Genomic DNA, 16,944 nt, shown 5'->3' with positions numbered 1-16,944 from the left:
TTTACTTCTTCTGTTCACGTGCATCCCCCCTTCCGCACTCATCCTCGGGCCCGAGCTGCCCTTGCGCTGCATTTTTGACTCACTCCTCCTCCTCTTCTTCCTCCTCTTCCTTCTCCTCCTCCTCCTCCTCCCGCTGCTGTTTTTTTTTTTTTCTTCTTCTTTTTTTAAATTCCTAACCGACGCATCTCATCTCTCTCTCGGCGCTCCGGGCCTGATTGCCCTCGCGTGCGTTAACCCCTCTGAGACCCCTTAATGAAAAAGAAAAAAGAAAATGAGAAAAAGGAGAAACGTCCTACTGATGAAAATGTGGACGAATGAGAGGGTCTCTGATTCTGTTCGCAGGATGCGATTCGCGGGGAAAAATCCCCTCAATTCCAGAGTCTTACGCTAATGCAGCGACTTGCCGACAGATGTTGCCATTTGATTTTCTGTTGACTTGGCAAAATAATACCCGGAAATTAATACTGGAGCCGTCGAGTACCTTCGAGGACCCCGGAGGTCTTTTGGAAAACGCGTAGGTTATGATTTTGTGCATCACAGAACGGGGCCAGGCTGGATCTGAAGGGTTAACAGCAGAGAGTTAATTGCATTTTTAATACCGGCATCCTTCCTCAGTTTCCTGTGCTGCTGGCACTGTGTGTGTGCGTGTGTGTGTGTGTGTGTGTGCCTGTGTGTGTGTGTGTGTGTGTGTGTGTGTGTGTGTGTGTGTGTGAGTGTGTGTGTGTGTGCGTGTGTGTGTCGTGTGTGTTTGTGTGTGTGTGTGCGCGTGCACGTGTGTGTGTGTGTGTTTGTGCGTGTGTTGGTGTGTTTGTGTTTGTGTGTGTGTTTTAGCCTGTATTTTATTATGAAAAACCACTGAGGTAGAACATCTCTTTTTCAAGGCATATCTGACCCAAGATGTAGCAATACACTAGGTATTGGTGCAATACAGACAAGCACTATGCAACACAAGCATTCTCATATAGGTAAAAAACAAAATAATTTACAGTGCTGCCATCATTTATAACGACTACACACATTATTTATTGTATTGTAGATTATGCAATTACAATCATAACGTGCACAGTTTCTTTCCACCCCACCAACCCAGCACACACGCTAACACACGCACACGCATGCATGCTAACACACACACACTCACAGGGTGTGGATATGATGCCTGATTGTGAGGCCCATCCACACACTGAAACAGCGCCTTAAAAGGAGATCCCACCCTCCCCTTAAACGTCTAATTTGGGCGGTTTCTATAACATACTCCAGATGTATTATACAGTTTGTGTGTGTGTGTGTGTGTGTGCAAACATTCGTGTGTGTGCGTGTGTGTGCTTGCGCAAGCATACATGTGTTTGTGAGTGTGTGTGTGTGTGCAAACGTTCGTGTGTGTGCGTGCGTGCTTGCGCAAGCATACATGTGTTTGTGAGTGTGTGTGTGTGCACACAAACATTCATGTGTGTCCGTGTGTGCTTGCACAAGCATACATGTGTTGGTGAGTGTGTGTGTGTGTGTGTGTGTGTGTGTGAGTGTGTGTGTGCCTCTGTGCTGTACACATGCAGACGTGAGCATGTGTGTGGCGGAGAGCTGGTGTTCACTTTCTCCACACCTCTCCCCCTGTGCTCAGTTTCCAGCTCCTCTGCTTGAAGGCTGGGAGGCATGCTTTTTCTGCAGGGCCTGGCGCTGTGTGGGTGTGTTCACAGGTCTGAGGTGTGCTGCTGCAGACTGTCGCAGCTGCTCTGAAATTCATACCACTACAGTTTAACACTGGCAGAGAAAAAGAAAGAAATGGGCAAAAAAATAAATTTAAAAAAAATATATATATAAATATATATATATTTTAAAAAGGCCAGAGAGAAATGTGCTGAGGTGGTGGACGCGTAACGGACTGCCCGCCAGCACAAGGGCGAGCGGCCCGAACGTGGTCATGCGGACCGCGAGAGTGAGCCGCTCACACCTCTGACCTGACAACACTTTCCATCTGCCCGGCAACAGAGCCAGGACGGACACGCCCACACGCCAAGCCTCCGAGCCGCATGAGGAGATGACAGCTGCTGCAGACACCTCTCTCTCTCTCCTTCCCTCGCTCTTTCTCTCGCTCTCTCTCACACTCGGTTTCTCCCTCTCTCTCTCTCTCCTTCCCTCGCTCTTTCTCTCTCACTCGGTTTCTCCCTCTCTCTCTCTCTCCTTCCCTCGCTCTTTCTCTCACTCTCTCTCTCACTCGGTTTCTCCCTCTCTCTCTCTCTCTCCTTCCCTCGCTCTTCTCTTCTCTCTCCACTCGGTTTCTCCTCCTCTCTCTCTCTCTCTTCCTTCCCTCGCTCTTTCTCTCTCTCTCTCACTCGGTTTCTCCCCCTCTCTCTCTCTCTCTCTCTTCCCTCGCTCTTTCTTCTCTCTCACTCGTTTCTCCCTCCTCCTCTCTCTCTCCTTCCCTCGCTCTTTCTCTCTCTTTCTCACTCTCTGTTTCTCCCTCGCTCTTTCTCTCTTTCTCACTCTCTGATTCTCCCTCTCTCTCTCTCCCTCGCTCTTTCTCTTGCTCTCTCTCTCTCCCCTTTCTCTCTTGCTCTCTCTCCTTCATTCTCTCTGTCTCTCTTCCTCCCTCCACCTCTCTCCCTCTTTCTCCCTCCCTCTTTCTCTCCCTCTCTCTCTTGCTCTCTCTCTCCCTCCCCCCTTCTCCTGTTCTTTTGTTCTCTTCCTCTGTCTCTCTCCTGCTCACACTCTCCCTCTTCATCAGTAATGACATTTTACACACTCTCTCTCTCCCTCTATTCTTGATACTTAGTATTCTAAAAGGAATTATGAGTCAGAGGTGTTTATTTATATATATATAAAATATCTTAGCAACCTCAATAGTGAAATTTCCACGGTGTTGGGCTACAAAAAAAGTTATTTGTACGTTTTCTGTCGTGGCCTGCTAGACGGCTGCAGTGCAGTTTGCAGGGCGACTCTTTAAACACCCTTCTCTGAAAGATGGCGAAGGGGGGGGGAGTGATGGGAAACAGTCACGATCCTCCACCGTCAGATCCTCCGGTCTGAAACGCGTTCCAGTGAAGCGTGCGGCGGGGGCTGCCTGTCCCGCTTCACAGAAGGGTGCCGTCGCCGAAATTAAAATGGATTTCTTTTAACGGTGGAGCGGTTCGCCATTGGAACCCGCTGCTTGGAGGCGCGGCTTTGAAAAACAACACAACTGGCGGCCGGCGTTGCGTAGATGCAGTGTGATGCTTGTGAGCTTTCGCTGTGTGACTCTGATACCCCCTGACTCTCATGCACCTCTGCTGAGGTTTATTGTGCGTCTTGGGTTCGTTCATCTACGCTGATATGCTGGTGCTCTGTTCATGTTTTCTTCACATTGCAACTGGTTTACAACTGAAACTGCCTGCATCTCTTATTCTTCTGCTGTTTCTTCATTCTCTCTCTCTCTCTCTCTCTCTCTCACACACACTCTCTCTCTCTGCCTCTTCTCCCTCCCCCTCTCTCTCTCTGCCTCTCTCTCTCTTTACTTCTCTCTCGTTCTCTCGGTGCCTCTCTCTCTCTCTCTCTCTACCTTACATAGGGGAGTAGGCTACATAAAGGGCTTCATAAACTCTCTGTAGGATTTAAAAATAATGATGATACAGATCACAGAGGCAGGTGGGCTTGGGGGGGAGAGGGAGTGTGGTGGGGGGGGGGGGGGGGGTAAAACAGCCCTCCAGTGATATCGTTTGCAGTCTGAAAGAGTAGCCATTGAAGGAACATGCTGATGCCGGAAGGAAGACCTAGCCACAGGAACCCACGTGAGATAAACAGGCTATTCCTAGCACAACAAAATCCTTCAGAGAACAAATTAAATTTGAGTGCAGATTTTAATTTTTTTTTTTTCTTGTTATGCAAATGGACGCTTCAGACAATCGCCGCAATTAAACGGTCCGAAGAGAATCTTCTTTAGCAGACCGGGATCAATTTGCTAATGACGTGACGTGTGCTTGTCTCCGGGGAGGAGGTGGGGGTAGGGGGGGTGGGGGTGGGGGGTCTGGGGGGCGGGGGGGGATCGCGGTGTCTTGTCCGCCGCTCACAGGTGGGCCGTTTAATGAGAAAAAGTGCTTCCAGGACACGTCCCCGTTTTTTAAAATTTAATGCCGTGGTTGGAACAGGGATTTGTTAAGTGCTCATTTGGAATAATTTATAGGTCTTGCACCAGCTGGTCCGAGCGTTTTTAAAGTCAAATGCATGTGCTTCCTGTGAATGCATTTCTCACGGAGCCGGTCATATAGACCCCTCTGAGTGTCACAGGTGTATTAACTCATGAACTCCTGGAGGAGTTTGATTTGAGACAGACGGACACATAATCAGTGTGTTGGCTGCACTGAGCTAACGCTCGCCAATGCTTGCGTTCTGACCAGACAATGATCTGCACAGATATGAATTAAAGAATATATATATTATCAGTGTATTACATAATCCAAAGCTCCCAAAACCAGGGAAATAGACCACGCAGTTAATTTCTCTTTGTGTTCTCAATCATGTTTGTTTTGATTTTGTACGTCAGTATGTTGTGCCTGTGCTGAACCACACAGCAGTCCCATAAGCTGAAATGCAGTCATTTTTAAAGTGGTTGTGAGGACACAGTGGGTAGTCATAACATAAAACATAAAAGGTTGAACCCCCCTCCCCCCAACCACCAACTGTCACCAATGCCACCATCCTCGACGGAAGTGTGGAAATGGCGGTGTGTATGTTAGTGACAGCCTTAGGTCAATGAAGTGCAACTGACGGCTGGCACAGCGGAAACGCACCGCGGGGGGGGGGGGGGGGGGGTGTTCGGGAGGGGGGGGGCGGAGGGAGCCTCGGAGGGAGACCCATATGTTTGTGTGTCGTGTCCCAGCTGCAGACGGATCGCATGTCAGGGAGGCAGACTGCCACAGCATTAATCACAACAGGTCAGCCCCGGTGACTGACACACGGTGGGATGATAATGAAATCCCAGAGACCGTGCGATGCAGCGAACCTCCCCCTACACTACCAGGGGCTTTCCAGCTTCTGTGAGGTTCCACAACAGAGCCCCCAAAATAATACCCCCCCCCCCCCCCAACTATCAGTTTCTTTCTGTCTTCTGTGAGGTTCCACAATAGAGCCCCCAAAGCCCCCACACCCCTCCACCCACTACCAGGGGCTTTCCTGGTCTGAGGTTCCACACCAGTGCCCCCACCTACCCTGTATAAATAAAGGTTAACATATAAAGAAATAAATAAATGAAAGACAGGAAGCTATGAACACTGCCCAAATATAACTGTGTGGTGGGCGGAGCCAATTGAAGCTCCGCCTTCATGTTGAGTGACAGAAAGCCATTCATGCTTTTCATCGTTCAGCGGGACTGCTGTTAAAAATCCGGCAAGGCACAGCAAGCCCTTTTGACCCGTGCTGTAAAATCAACTCAAAAAAAAGTATATAAAATATAGGATCTGAAGATTTAGGACATTTAGTCCTAACCTGACAGTTAAATGAATTTCCGGATTGAAATGGCAACGTGACTGGACTGCATTCCGCTCCCGATGGGCTCACATAGATGGTTATTTCACAGTCCATTTATTTGGTGTTAGCCTGCGCGGTGTGTGCTTGTGTCCAGGGGGGCGTGTCTTCTGCTTCCGCAGAGCCGACTGAGTAACTCCTCTGGCGCTCGGAGACGGATATTCCTGCGCGCGGCCGTCGGCCGCCATTTCTCCAGAATGACTGCGGTAAATAAAAAGCTTAAACGTGGACCGACCGTTAGACAGCCCTTCTTAAGAGCAGCCTTCAGCCTGCGCGCTGAAATCCCTCGCCGCTGTAGCGAAGGTGTTAACGTTTATATCCCAGTCCTCTTCTGCTCTGCGTCGCTTCGCAGAAAGCGCGGTGTGTTGCGCTCTTCTCTATAAAGACATAATGTGCGCTACGTCTTTTAAAATGCCCATTGGCTTTTTGGTTAAAGTTTCATTGAAAGCCTACTGTGTGGCATTTAGAGGAAATTGCAGTATTTGCGCGTCTCGTTCAGGCCTGCAGGATGCAGCGTGTGTTCGCCAAGGCGTATTTCCGATGGCGATCCGTTGTCACAGCCAATACAGTCCCCCCTTTAATTTCACGGGGCGAGGTACGTGCTACATCAGAGCACACGCTACATCCATCGCCCCTTCTTTCCCATTCGATTGGCTGTGAGAGTTTTCGCGGCGCTACTGAATCACGTTAAAGGCAACGTCTAACGCGGGCAGACAGCTCTTTATCACTAAGCGACCCGGCGGAAGAATGGCCGCTTCTTTTTTGGATGGATCTGCCGAAACCAGCGGTTGAAATATCCATTACTCTCTCCAGTTTCCATTTACCTCACCTCTGAACGGACTGCCTGGGTCGTTTTCATGCCCGTAACATGTATCGCTTCCACACTTATCTTCCATTGATTTTTTTTTATTCTTTTCTAAATAATGTACAGTATCTCTCTCCTGCCAGTTTTAGTCCGGGCTGCCAGGAAAGTGTTTTTACATAGATTCGGATCAGTGAGTATTGACCGACTGAAAAATGAAATATAATTTTTACTGTAGATTGATGTTTTTTTTCGTGATGTTCAGCACTTGGGCAGTGCCTAACGTATGCAGTCTTAGAGGGCGCATATTTTTAAAGTCATACATACAGACCCCCCAGACAGATAAAATGAGATTTTAAAGAATAGCCTAGTCAGCAAGTCATAACTGGAAATATGCATCCAGAATCTCTACAATTCTCTCTCTGCCTCTCTCTCCCTCTCCCTTTCTCCATCTCCATCTCTCTTTCTCTCTCACACACACTCTGCTTCTCCCTCTCTCTCTTTATCCCTCTTTCCCTCTCCATCTCCTTCTCTCTTCCTCCCTTCTTCCCTCCCTCCCCATCTGCTCTCCTCTCTCTCTCTCTCTTCCTCCCTCCCTCTACCCCCCCTCTCTCTCCCTCTCCCTTTCTCCATCTCCATCTCTCTCTCTCCACACACTCGCTTCTCCTCCCTCTTTACCCTCTTCCTCCCTCTCTCTTCCTCCCTGTCACTCCTACCCATCTGCTGTCTTCGCCTCTCTTCCTCTTCCACACCATACCTCTCTTTCCTCCTCCCTCTCCCCCCTCTCTCTCTTCCATCGTCATCTCTCCGCCAGCTCCCTTCTCTCCCCGTCTTACCCCTGCATTAGCACATTGCTGTCTGGCGCCTCTCTTGGCTTTGCATGATGAAGCCTCGCTTGTGCCTTCGCTGTCCACATGCATGAGTCTGTCCGTGCCTGTCGCGTGCCCACTTGTTGCTGCCGTTGAAGGCCGAGCAAAAAGTTTTTTTTCTCTGATGTTGGCCGTTGAGAAAGATGCGTGCCTTCACCGACAGTGGAGTGTGCTCCGTGTGTTTCGTGGTTGTGATGTTGTGTGTTTTTGCGGTGCCTTTAATCCGGACAGTGAGAGCATGCCACTCGGTGTGCTCACGTGGTTGTGATGTTGTGATGTTGTGTGTTTTTGCGGTGCCTTTAAACCGGACAGTGAGAGCATGCCGCTCGGTGTGCTCCCGTGGTTGTGATGTTGTGTGTTTTTGCGGTGCCCTTCATCCGGACAGTGAGATTGTGCCCGCTCTGTGTGCTCCCGTGGTTGTGATGTTGTGTGTTTTTGCGGTGCCTTTAAACTGGACAGTGAGAGCATGCCGCTCCGTGTGCTCCTGTGATTGTGATGTTGTGATGTGTGTTTTTTGGGTGCCTTAACCGGACAGTGAGAGCATGCCCGCTCGGTGTGCTCCCGTGGTTGTGATGTCGTGATGTTGTGATATCGTGTGTTTTTGCCGTGCCCCTGGATTTTGCTGTGCCACACCACCGCCACCCTCGCCCTCGTCATTTTCACTCAATGTGTTTTTGCGTTTCAGTTGATCCATGTGTTCGCCGTCCGGACATTTTTGCGTTGCGCTCATCGTGTGTGTGTGTGTGTGTGTGTGTGTTTTCCCCCCCATGTGTGTTGTTTTAAGCAGAGACCACAGTGAGACCTCCATCTTCCCATTCCTCACGACTGACCATTTTATTCCTGCAGACAAGCCCCACGTCACCCGCCCCCACCCCAACCCCCATCCCCGACCCCTCATCCCCCACTCCCCACCCACACTCCTCCCTCATCCCCCACTCTCCACCCACACCTCCCGCTCCACGAGCCAGTCCACCCGGGAGGGAAATGGCGGCAGTTTGTTGTGTCTGACTGTGCGTCTCTCCGTCTCTCTCCCAGATTAAAGTGGTCAACGCGTTCCGCAGCTCTCTGTACGAGGGGCTGGAGAAGCCGGAATCCCGAAGCTCCATCCACAACTTTATGTCCCATCCCGAATTCGGCCCCATGTCCGACGAAGAAGAGGCTAGGATCCCCACGATAGAGGAGAACGGCGTCGAGATCGAGACCCACCCCGAGCCCTCCAAAGGCCCCGTCGGGGGGTCGGGGGGGGCCTCTACCTCGGGGGCCGGGGCACCCCCCGGGAACCCCCTCCACAGCCAGGAGACCTCGGTCTGATGACCCCGCCCCAAACGCACACACGCACGCACACACACAGAGACACAGACACGCGCACACAGACACGCGCACACACACTAACACACACACACGCACGCGCACACACACAGAGACACAGACACGCGCACACACTCACACACACACACACACACACACACACACGCACACACACACACACACAGACAGAGACACCCACACACGCAGACACACACTCACACACACACACACACACGCACACACACACACACACACACCCACACACACACACCCCTGGCCCCTCTGGTGGACTCACGGACGCTCCAACGCAGTATGAGGTGCAGCCGTTCTCTCGGAAGCTGTTTGAGGTGCGCCTCCGCCTCTCCCGCACCTTTCCCCGACCCCCCCCCACCCCCCCCCAACCCCCACCTGCCCCCCCCACCCACCCACCCCCCACCTCGGCTTGTGTGTGCTGAATGTACGTTGCAGCCGCAAGACACACAATCTAACGCACGGGCGGGGCCACAAGGGTCCCAACCCCCCCACCCCAACCCCCCCGCATCGCAGAGACCGTACCCTTGCCTTCTGTCACTTTGTGAACGCCATCTCCTATATTTATTTTCTTATGTTCATTTCTGTTTATTATTCTGTTGCTTTTGTTCTTTTTAAAAAAAAAAAAAACAAATTTTAACATCTAGAATTGAAATGTGTTTTTTTTTTTAAATACGATTGCGCTCACATATGTACTGTTGGCATACATGCACACAGAACCAGAAAACAAGTACATTTGTTATGTACATGTGTATATTGTGCATATGACCTCAATCGTAACACTGAATTGGCTAATTGTTGTAAAGCTTATTCAACTCAAATTACTAAGATATTATTTTGACCATTTTTTTCCACATAGTATAGTGAATGTAAATTGTGACTGGCTTCAGAGTTTCTTTTTCCTGAATATAATGTTTAAAATGAATCAAATGCATAGCAGGTCTTTTCTTTTTCGTGCTATTTTTTCCAGAAGGTTCTTAAAATAGTTTTTGTTTTTTGTTTTTTGTTTTTTTTCCTGGTAATTTGTATGCACGTTTTCAGAAGGACATCGCTTAGGCTGCTGCACTATTCCAGTGAATTGTTTATGCACTGAAAAGAAAAGCGTTGAATTGCCAGACCATGCTGGTGCCGATGCATTAAAGATCGCCCCCTTTCTGCGGCTAAAGGTAACTGCACGGTGATGTAAAAACCCCTTTAATGAGTGACGGGAGTGGGAGGGCCTGACCACATATTTCATCCAATCAGACAGCCACGGGGATCCCTAGTCTCGATCTTCATCAGTCCCTCGAAATTAAATTTGAAGTCACGAAAAGTAATATTTCCTTTTAGGTACTATTCGCCCTTCATAGCATGCATTTACTCCTCAGATTTCGTTTGGGATGGGTGGGATTGCAGTTTTTCGAGAGTTGTAAATATATTAACTGTGCAGGAGTATTGGTGTACAAAATGAGAAGGAGAACTGTGATTATTTTTTCTTCTCCAAAAAATGTGCGAAATAGATCATTTTCTGTACCTAAAAAGACTGAACAATAGGAAGTGCGTTTGCCTTTTAGTGCTTGAAATGGGGTAAAACGATTTCTCTCATAGACCTCCATCGATTTTTGAGTTTTGTTGTTTATGTTGCGCTGACGCCTGAGTCCATCACTCCCACTGTACCACCAGTGGATCGATCAGGAACTATGATCCATAACCCAACGTGTCTCCCCAACAGTATAGTGATAGGGCACGTTTGTGCATGTTTTAAGTGTCAAAATAAATTATACCTAACAAACAAGCTAAAAAAAAAAAAAAAAAGTATATGCAACAGAAATCATTTGTTTGGTCCTGTAACTGTTCTTCTAATCAAACCTAACAGGTGTAAGAATACCACAGACTGCCGGTTTTTTCGCGATTGTGGCCTGGAGGATCTTTTTTGTGTGCTTACCAATACTGTAGTACTGCCACATTCAAACTTTTTCATATCTAGGTTAAATGGAATCCTCTAATATACTTTTTCTACTTAATCACAGCCATATTTTCTAGGTTGTTTTTATATCCCATTTGTTTTTTATTTCTATTTCTGATGTTCCCAGAAAAAAACCAAATCGAAGACAACGTGTCACTGCCGAGAAAAAAGACCACTGAATTGTTTACTGAATATAGTCAGCATATGCTCCAGGTTACACTTCCCCACACTGGTAATAAGATTCCTTTCTGTCTCTCCCAATTTATTGAAATATAGAAATAATGGGGAAGCTGTTTTGCGTGGTTTTCATATAGAAAACTATCACAATGTTTTATTTTTTTTTTGTTTGTTTTTTGTTTTTGTTTTTTTTTTACAATTCTTACGTATTTTTATATTTAGTACTGTTTAGTATTTTAAATATATAATATATGTACGCTGAAGATCTTGGCAGCATTAGGTAAATGAGAGAAATACTTGGTAGAGTAATTTTGCAAATGTTTATATTTATGCTGCGTTTGTAGAGCGTTCTTAGCCATCCAGTACTGTGGCCTCAAAAACGAAAAACGACTTTGTTTACCACTTAAGCCATGCCATTGGACGAACTCTCCGCGCGAGACTTCACCAACCAATCAGTTTTGCTGACCTCCCCTTAGTGTGACCACGTGACTTGCAGTCTTTTCTCTGTCTTTGTGTTGGTATAGAAGGTGTATTCCACAGTTATGAAACTGAAGATTCTTTCTCTGTTCCACCTGAGGATTTCTATTGCTTTACCTTTCCTTATTTTGTAATTTAGTAGTTAAGTAATGGTTAGTGGAGTAAATAAAATACATTTAAAATTACAATGAAACAATACTTTTAAATAATACAGATTAATTCTGAAGTATATTTTTTTTCTATATATCTATATTATATATTATATATATATTTTCTATATTTTTCCGTTCTTACTGGTTGAATTGACAGCAAGTTTAATTTATTGAGTATGGGGAGTGGTGATTTAGATGACTGGTTTTTAGTTGAATTGTTCAAATAAATGATTTCAACGTTATCATTTGAGAATGATAAACCTAAAAATGACATAGGAAAATGTTGATTTAAAAACCAGAGGGAAAATTCTGAGGATGTTTTCGTTAAATGCACTTTGAGGGTGGAGTGACATTCCTTCCCCCCCTCGATAGGTGTGTCTGTGGCACATTGGGATAGATGCTGGAATGCCTTTACAGTGGGGTGTGTGTTCGAGGCTTATGTCCAGGGACACATTTGTACAGTGGAAAAAAAACCCCTTTCATAGTCCTGCCAAAAGCGGAAAAAATATAACAGTACTTTATGGAACGAAAATGACTCTTATACATTCAGTATGCTGTAAATAATAACACGAAGGCTGACTGTTGATCTGCAGGTTTAAAAAAGTGGGCAATCGGTTGTTATTGATCACCAGCATAGCTTTAAGAATGTTCTGCCAAAGTGTCGTGTACAATCCTTTTTGTTCCTCTCTTCGCATTGTCGCCAGGGTTACCATTGCCTGTGTGCTCCTCCACCATTACGCCATTACACCTGTGCTCCTTTTGTTCCATTACACCTGTGCTCCTTTTGTTCCATTACACCTGCACTCCTGTTCCATTACACCTGTGCTCCTTTTGTTCCATTACACCTGCACTCCTGTTCCATTACACCTGCGCTCCTTTTGTTTCATTACACCTGTGCTCCTTTTGTTCCATTACACCTGCACTCCTGTTCCATTACACCTGTGCTCCTTTTGTTCCATTACACCTGCACTCCTGTTCCATTACACCTGTGCTCCTTTTGTTCCATTACACCTGCACTCCTGTTCCATTACACCTGCGCTCCTTTTGTTTCATTACACCTGTGCTCCTTTTGTTCCATTACACCTGCACTCCTGTTCCATTACACATGTGCTCCTTTTGTTCCATTACACCTGCACTCCTGTTCCATTACACCTGCGTTCTTTTTGTTTCATTACACCTGTGCTCCTTTTGTTCCATTACACCTGTGCTCCTTTTGTTCCATTACACCTGTGCTCCTCCTGTTCCATTACACCTGTGCTCCTTTTGTTCCATTACACCTGTGCTGCTCCTGTTCCATTACACCTGTGCTGCTTTTGTTCCATTACACCTGTGCTCCTCCTGTTCCATTACACCTGTGCTGCTTTTTTTCGTTACACCTGTGCTCCTCCTGTTCCATTACACCTGTGCTGCTTTTTTCCGTTACACCTGTGCTCCTTCTCTTCCATTACACCTGTGCTCCTCCTGTTCCGTTTAACCTGATCGCGTGTTTTTCATGCGTGTTACTCTCAGAACCGTTGCTGAAAGAACTGCCCCGATTCCCATTTAAATGGCCTTCGTTGTGCTGCTGTGATCCATTTTGACTGGATTGCCCCTGCGTGTCTTTTCATAGTGTACAGATACTGTATGTGTAAGACGCACCTGCTCTCCAAGGTTTCCTTGTTCTTCTGTTCTATTTTCCTTTGGTTTGTAGTCCCTCCCAGCCCCTCCCCCTTGGCATGGCTATACAACGAAACACAAACTAGCGACTGGAATTTGTGACTTACAGAAAACGGGGAAAATGGCACAACCAAAAATAAAGTCATTATTTGCTTCTTTGTTGCCCCTGACAGCATAATCAGATATATGATACCATTAAACTTATTGCACACAACTATTCTGTGTATATTGTATACAAAAAAAAAAGATTACTAACATGTGCAATAAGTATCGAATAATGACGACAGATTCACGGCTAAATTTTATGTTGGTGCATCGTTACTCTACTGATTTTTAAAAAATAACTTTTATTGGGTGATGGGGTTATGCTGAGGGGATGATACGCCACAGTTGTAAATACAAAAGAAGTTTTGAAACTGGAATGTCCCGCGGTTTAAAAATCATAAACCCCTTATTTTACATATATTTACTCTAACCAGTGGGTGTGAATTTCACCCTGTGTTGAGAACGTTGTAAATGGCTGGATCTGCTAACAAAAAAAACAAAAAACAAAAAAAAAGAGGAACACTGAAAATGAGACAATTTCAGTCATTCATATGATATAATAAGCACTGGTGTTATTTTTGTATAAACATTATATCATCTATGTGGCATGCATGACTTATAATCAATTTGGTGGTTCAAAGCAATATGTACACCTGGTGCGATTGGTATTTCTGTGTCCTGTGTAGCCTAAGCCATGCTGTGCTTCAAAAAATGCATTTGGAAAAAAAAAAACCAACAAAAAAAAAACTTAACTGTTGAGTATATGTGTTCAATGTTCTGCATGTTTACGTATGGAATGAGACATCCCAAATGTTTACTTGCTTCCAAAATTCCAAGATTTCCCAACATGCATTCATGCATGCACACGCATACCACATACACGTGCACACGTACACACACACACTCACACACGCACACACAAATACAAACATTTTCTATACAAATTATGCACATATGCAAGTTTTGCATCCAAAACACAAATAGCAGAGAGCCATTTCCTGTTCAGAAGAAACACACACTGATAAGATGCTGTTCTGGAAGGGTGGGTCCAAAGTAATAAAGTCAGAGAGAGAGAATTTTTCTTTCTTTTTTTTCCTTTTACACTGATTATTAGTTTTATTAATTACAGTGGCTTCTTATTAAGGAGTAAAATAACATGTCTTTGGATGTTCTGGGTTTCTGCAAACTGCTAATTGTCCTTCACTGCTGCCCTAGATGTTAAACTAGTTGGGCTCAAATTTAATAATTTTGTATTGTGTGTGTGTGTTTGTGTGCCTGCGTGCGTGCATGCGTGCGTGCGTGCATGTGTGTGCGTGCACGCATATGTAATTTTAGGGAGAAGCTTAGTATCTTTTTTTTTAATGTTTTGAGAATCCGTGTAACTTGGGAAGAAGATACCACTCTCGCTATGCTGCATCCATTAACCACTCAACGCTTTGTCTTTGATTGATTAATTGAACGGTCTGACAAATACAGAAAAAAAGGCTCAACATCACTTCATGTCTTTCAAGCAGCGACCTGCATGCTCTGTTACAAAGGAAGCTGTGTTACAAAAGAAAATAATCAAGCTTTTCCTCCATTATTCTCACACCCCTGCGTCTGTACATACTCCAGGTTATGCCTGTGCGGTGACCATTCCATAATACAGTCAGGTAATCATGTATCAAAGCTCGTTAGTGGTACTAGTAATCACGTGAGTCATGATTTCATCTTGGGGGGGTTGTCTTCAGGAAGTGTTGACCAAACGCGCAGGCATTTATGCTAATAGCTGACGTTTGAAGAGCCTTTAACAGCTCCCTCTCTACATCACTGATTTTTTTCTGAAGGAGGAGATGTTGAGATTCTGGCAGTAGTTGGTCCACTGGCAGAGCGTGTAATTCAATCTGAAACGCTCCTCGTCACCGTTTCAGTTCCCTCAATTATGGGAACGTACAAATAATTAGCTGCCCGATTAAAGGAGAAATGCCTGCCTGTTTCTCCCATCCTTTTCAGTTGCGGCTGAGGATAATTAATTGCGAAGGTATGCATTAATTGACCAGCCATCGCACGCTAGCAAGTACACCGGTGCATTGAGCTCATTCACTCACCTTGGCCTGTGTCCCCCCCCCCCCCCTCCACACACACACACACACACACACACACACATAGAGAGAACACAAAGCCAAAGAGAGGTCTTATGGGTTTTATCTGAAAATGGGTCAGATAAAACGTGGAAAATAAATTTAGCCAAAATGCATTTCTCCTATTGAGTTTTCAGATTTGGTTTGACGCGTGGTTCAGGTGTCCCTTGTATAATTTTTGCGCCTTGCAGCTGTGAGGTGTGCACAGGTGTGGACTTTCAACAGCTGTGACTACCTCTGAAACCCCCCCCTGTGTAAAACTGTTGTCGAAACGTCGTGTGAACGTAGCGTGACTGCCGGACCGATTCGCACTTGCCTTTGGGTTCGTCTTGTGTAGTCTGAGCTTCTCATATTCAGCACCAGCACCGGACTCAGATTCACATCTGCTCTTTTAACAGTTGGTTTACAATAGTTTATCACTGCCAGATTACGTCATCAGAACCACAGCTTTGTTTGTACCGAAGCAGGTACGTGAAGGCAACGTGGAAGATGTTCATCAGCTCTATGAATCATGATGGCCATAGTTAAATGTCAAGCATTATTATTATTATTATTTTTGGAAAGCAGCTTTGTGTATTTCTAAGGTAACTGATAATGAATGTTGTTCAAAGAGGTTGCAGGCTTAAATATTAAATTCTTATGAATATGAATGAGTACAGACACCTGGTAAGGGTAGAGCGCATTAGGTCATTATCAGTTTTTAAAAAAAGCAGTTTGAAAGGTTATCAGCAGCCATTAGAAGTGTGCTTGTGTGCATGCTTCACGAAAGTAGAGCTGAGAGAATCATTGGTGCCTTCAGAACCATATCACCCTGTTTACACTGCTGCAGCTACACATGATAGCCACATGACACAGTTTAGACTCATCTTCCCAAGGCACTTCTTGTTTTGTTTTTTTGTTGTTTTTTTTTTCATGTTTATTGTTTTTTGGCTGTTTATACGTGTGTGAAGAATCGGTCTCTTCCAATTTGCGGGCGGTGAAGTCATATTGTTTAGTTTTGTTTTCCTCAATAGTTTTTTTTTTTCTTTCTTTCTTTTTTTCCTTTTTCTGTTTGTTTGCAGACCAGAGTGGTATCTTCTGACATGTGCATGGCGATATCGGGCTCAAAATGGGGGAATTTTGGGGTGCATCTCTGAAACGCATACTGCACTTCTAGGCAGGGGCTGTCTCTCCAACTCCTACATCATTGTATTTAGTTCCAATAGAAAATTTGTTTTTTTTCTAAACCGTGGTCACTGCTGCAGGAGAGCAGAAAGAGGCCGTGCGTGCTGTGTTCCCGCACAGTGAAAGGCTAAGCTTTCTTCACCGGGGAACACCAATTCAGCGCCGCAGACGCGTGTCACTAAAAGCCTTCGACCGGCACTTCAGGGCTTATTTACTTGTTGTCGGGGATGAGACGCGAGCGTTATAATGTGTTTCTCCCCCCTGTATCGACTCCGCAGAGGCTGGTCCCCGCACCTCCTCCTGTCCCAGATTCCTTTTGTTTACGGTCCTGGACCATCTGCCAAGACCTGCGCAGATTACGGCGGATCTGCGATAGATGCTGGACGCGGGTTTTCAGAGGCTGCGGGAATGATCGGCGGAGTTGGCCGGGCGTGTACGCGGGCGTGACCGCAAGCTGTCGTCTGCCATTTTTTTTACAGAACGCCTTCAAAATGTTCCTTTTTTTTTTTTTTTTTTTACTTCCGCTAAAAGAAGAATGGATCTGAAGAACGTTTCGGAAACAATGCTTGTTCAGTTCAAGCTGTGTGTTCAGTTAGCCTGCAGTTAGTTCCTCCTCAGCCTGTAAGATGTTGGCAGCCTTTTTTTTCTCTCTCTTTTTCTTTTTTTGCGTGCATCCAAGCCTGAGTTTAGCGTTGAGATTTTCTAA

General features: G+C 45.8%; 1 protein-coding gene across 5 annotated transcripts in view; it reads left to right on the top strand.

Moving 5' to 3' along the window:
• atp2b4 (ATPase plasma membrane Ca2+ transporting 4) overlaps window positions 1–9,672 on the top strand; it is a 99,489-nt gene extending 89,817 nt beyond the window's left edge. For 3 of the 5 annotated variants that reach the window (XM_064306037.1, XM_064306034.1, XM_064306032.1), the window contains one exon: window positions 8,200–9,672. In XM_064306037.1, coding sequence (XP_064162107.1) covers window positions 8,200–8,475 — 276 coding nt within the window. In that variant the 3' untranslated portion in view covers window positions 8,476–9,672. The remainder of the gene's footprint in view (window positions 1–8,199) is intronic. The other 2 variants (XM_064306036.1, XM_064306035.1) reach the window with 1 other exon arrangement.
• The last annotated feature ends 7,272 nt before the right edge of the window (window positions 9,673–16,944 follow it).

This window comes from Anguilla rostrata, chromosome 13, assembly GCF_018555375.3.
Source record: "Anguilla rostrata isolate EN2019 chromosome 13, ASM1855537v3, whole genome shotgun sequence".
In the NCBI taxonomy this organism is placed as follows: Eukaryota; Metazoa; Chordata; class Actinopteri; order Anguilliformes; family Anguillidae; genus Anguilla; species Anguilla rostrata.
The sequence above is the reverse complement of the archived record's forward strand: the minus strand, read 5'-3'. Positions and strand labels throughout refer to the sequence as shown.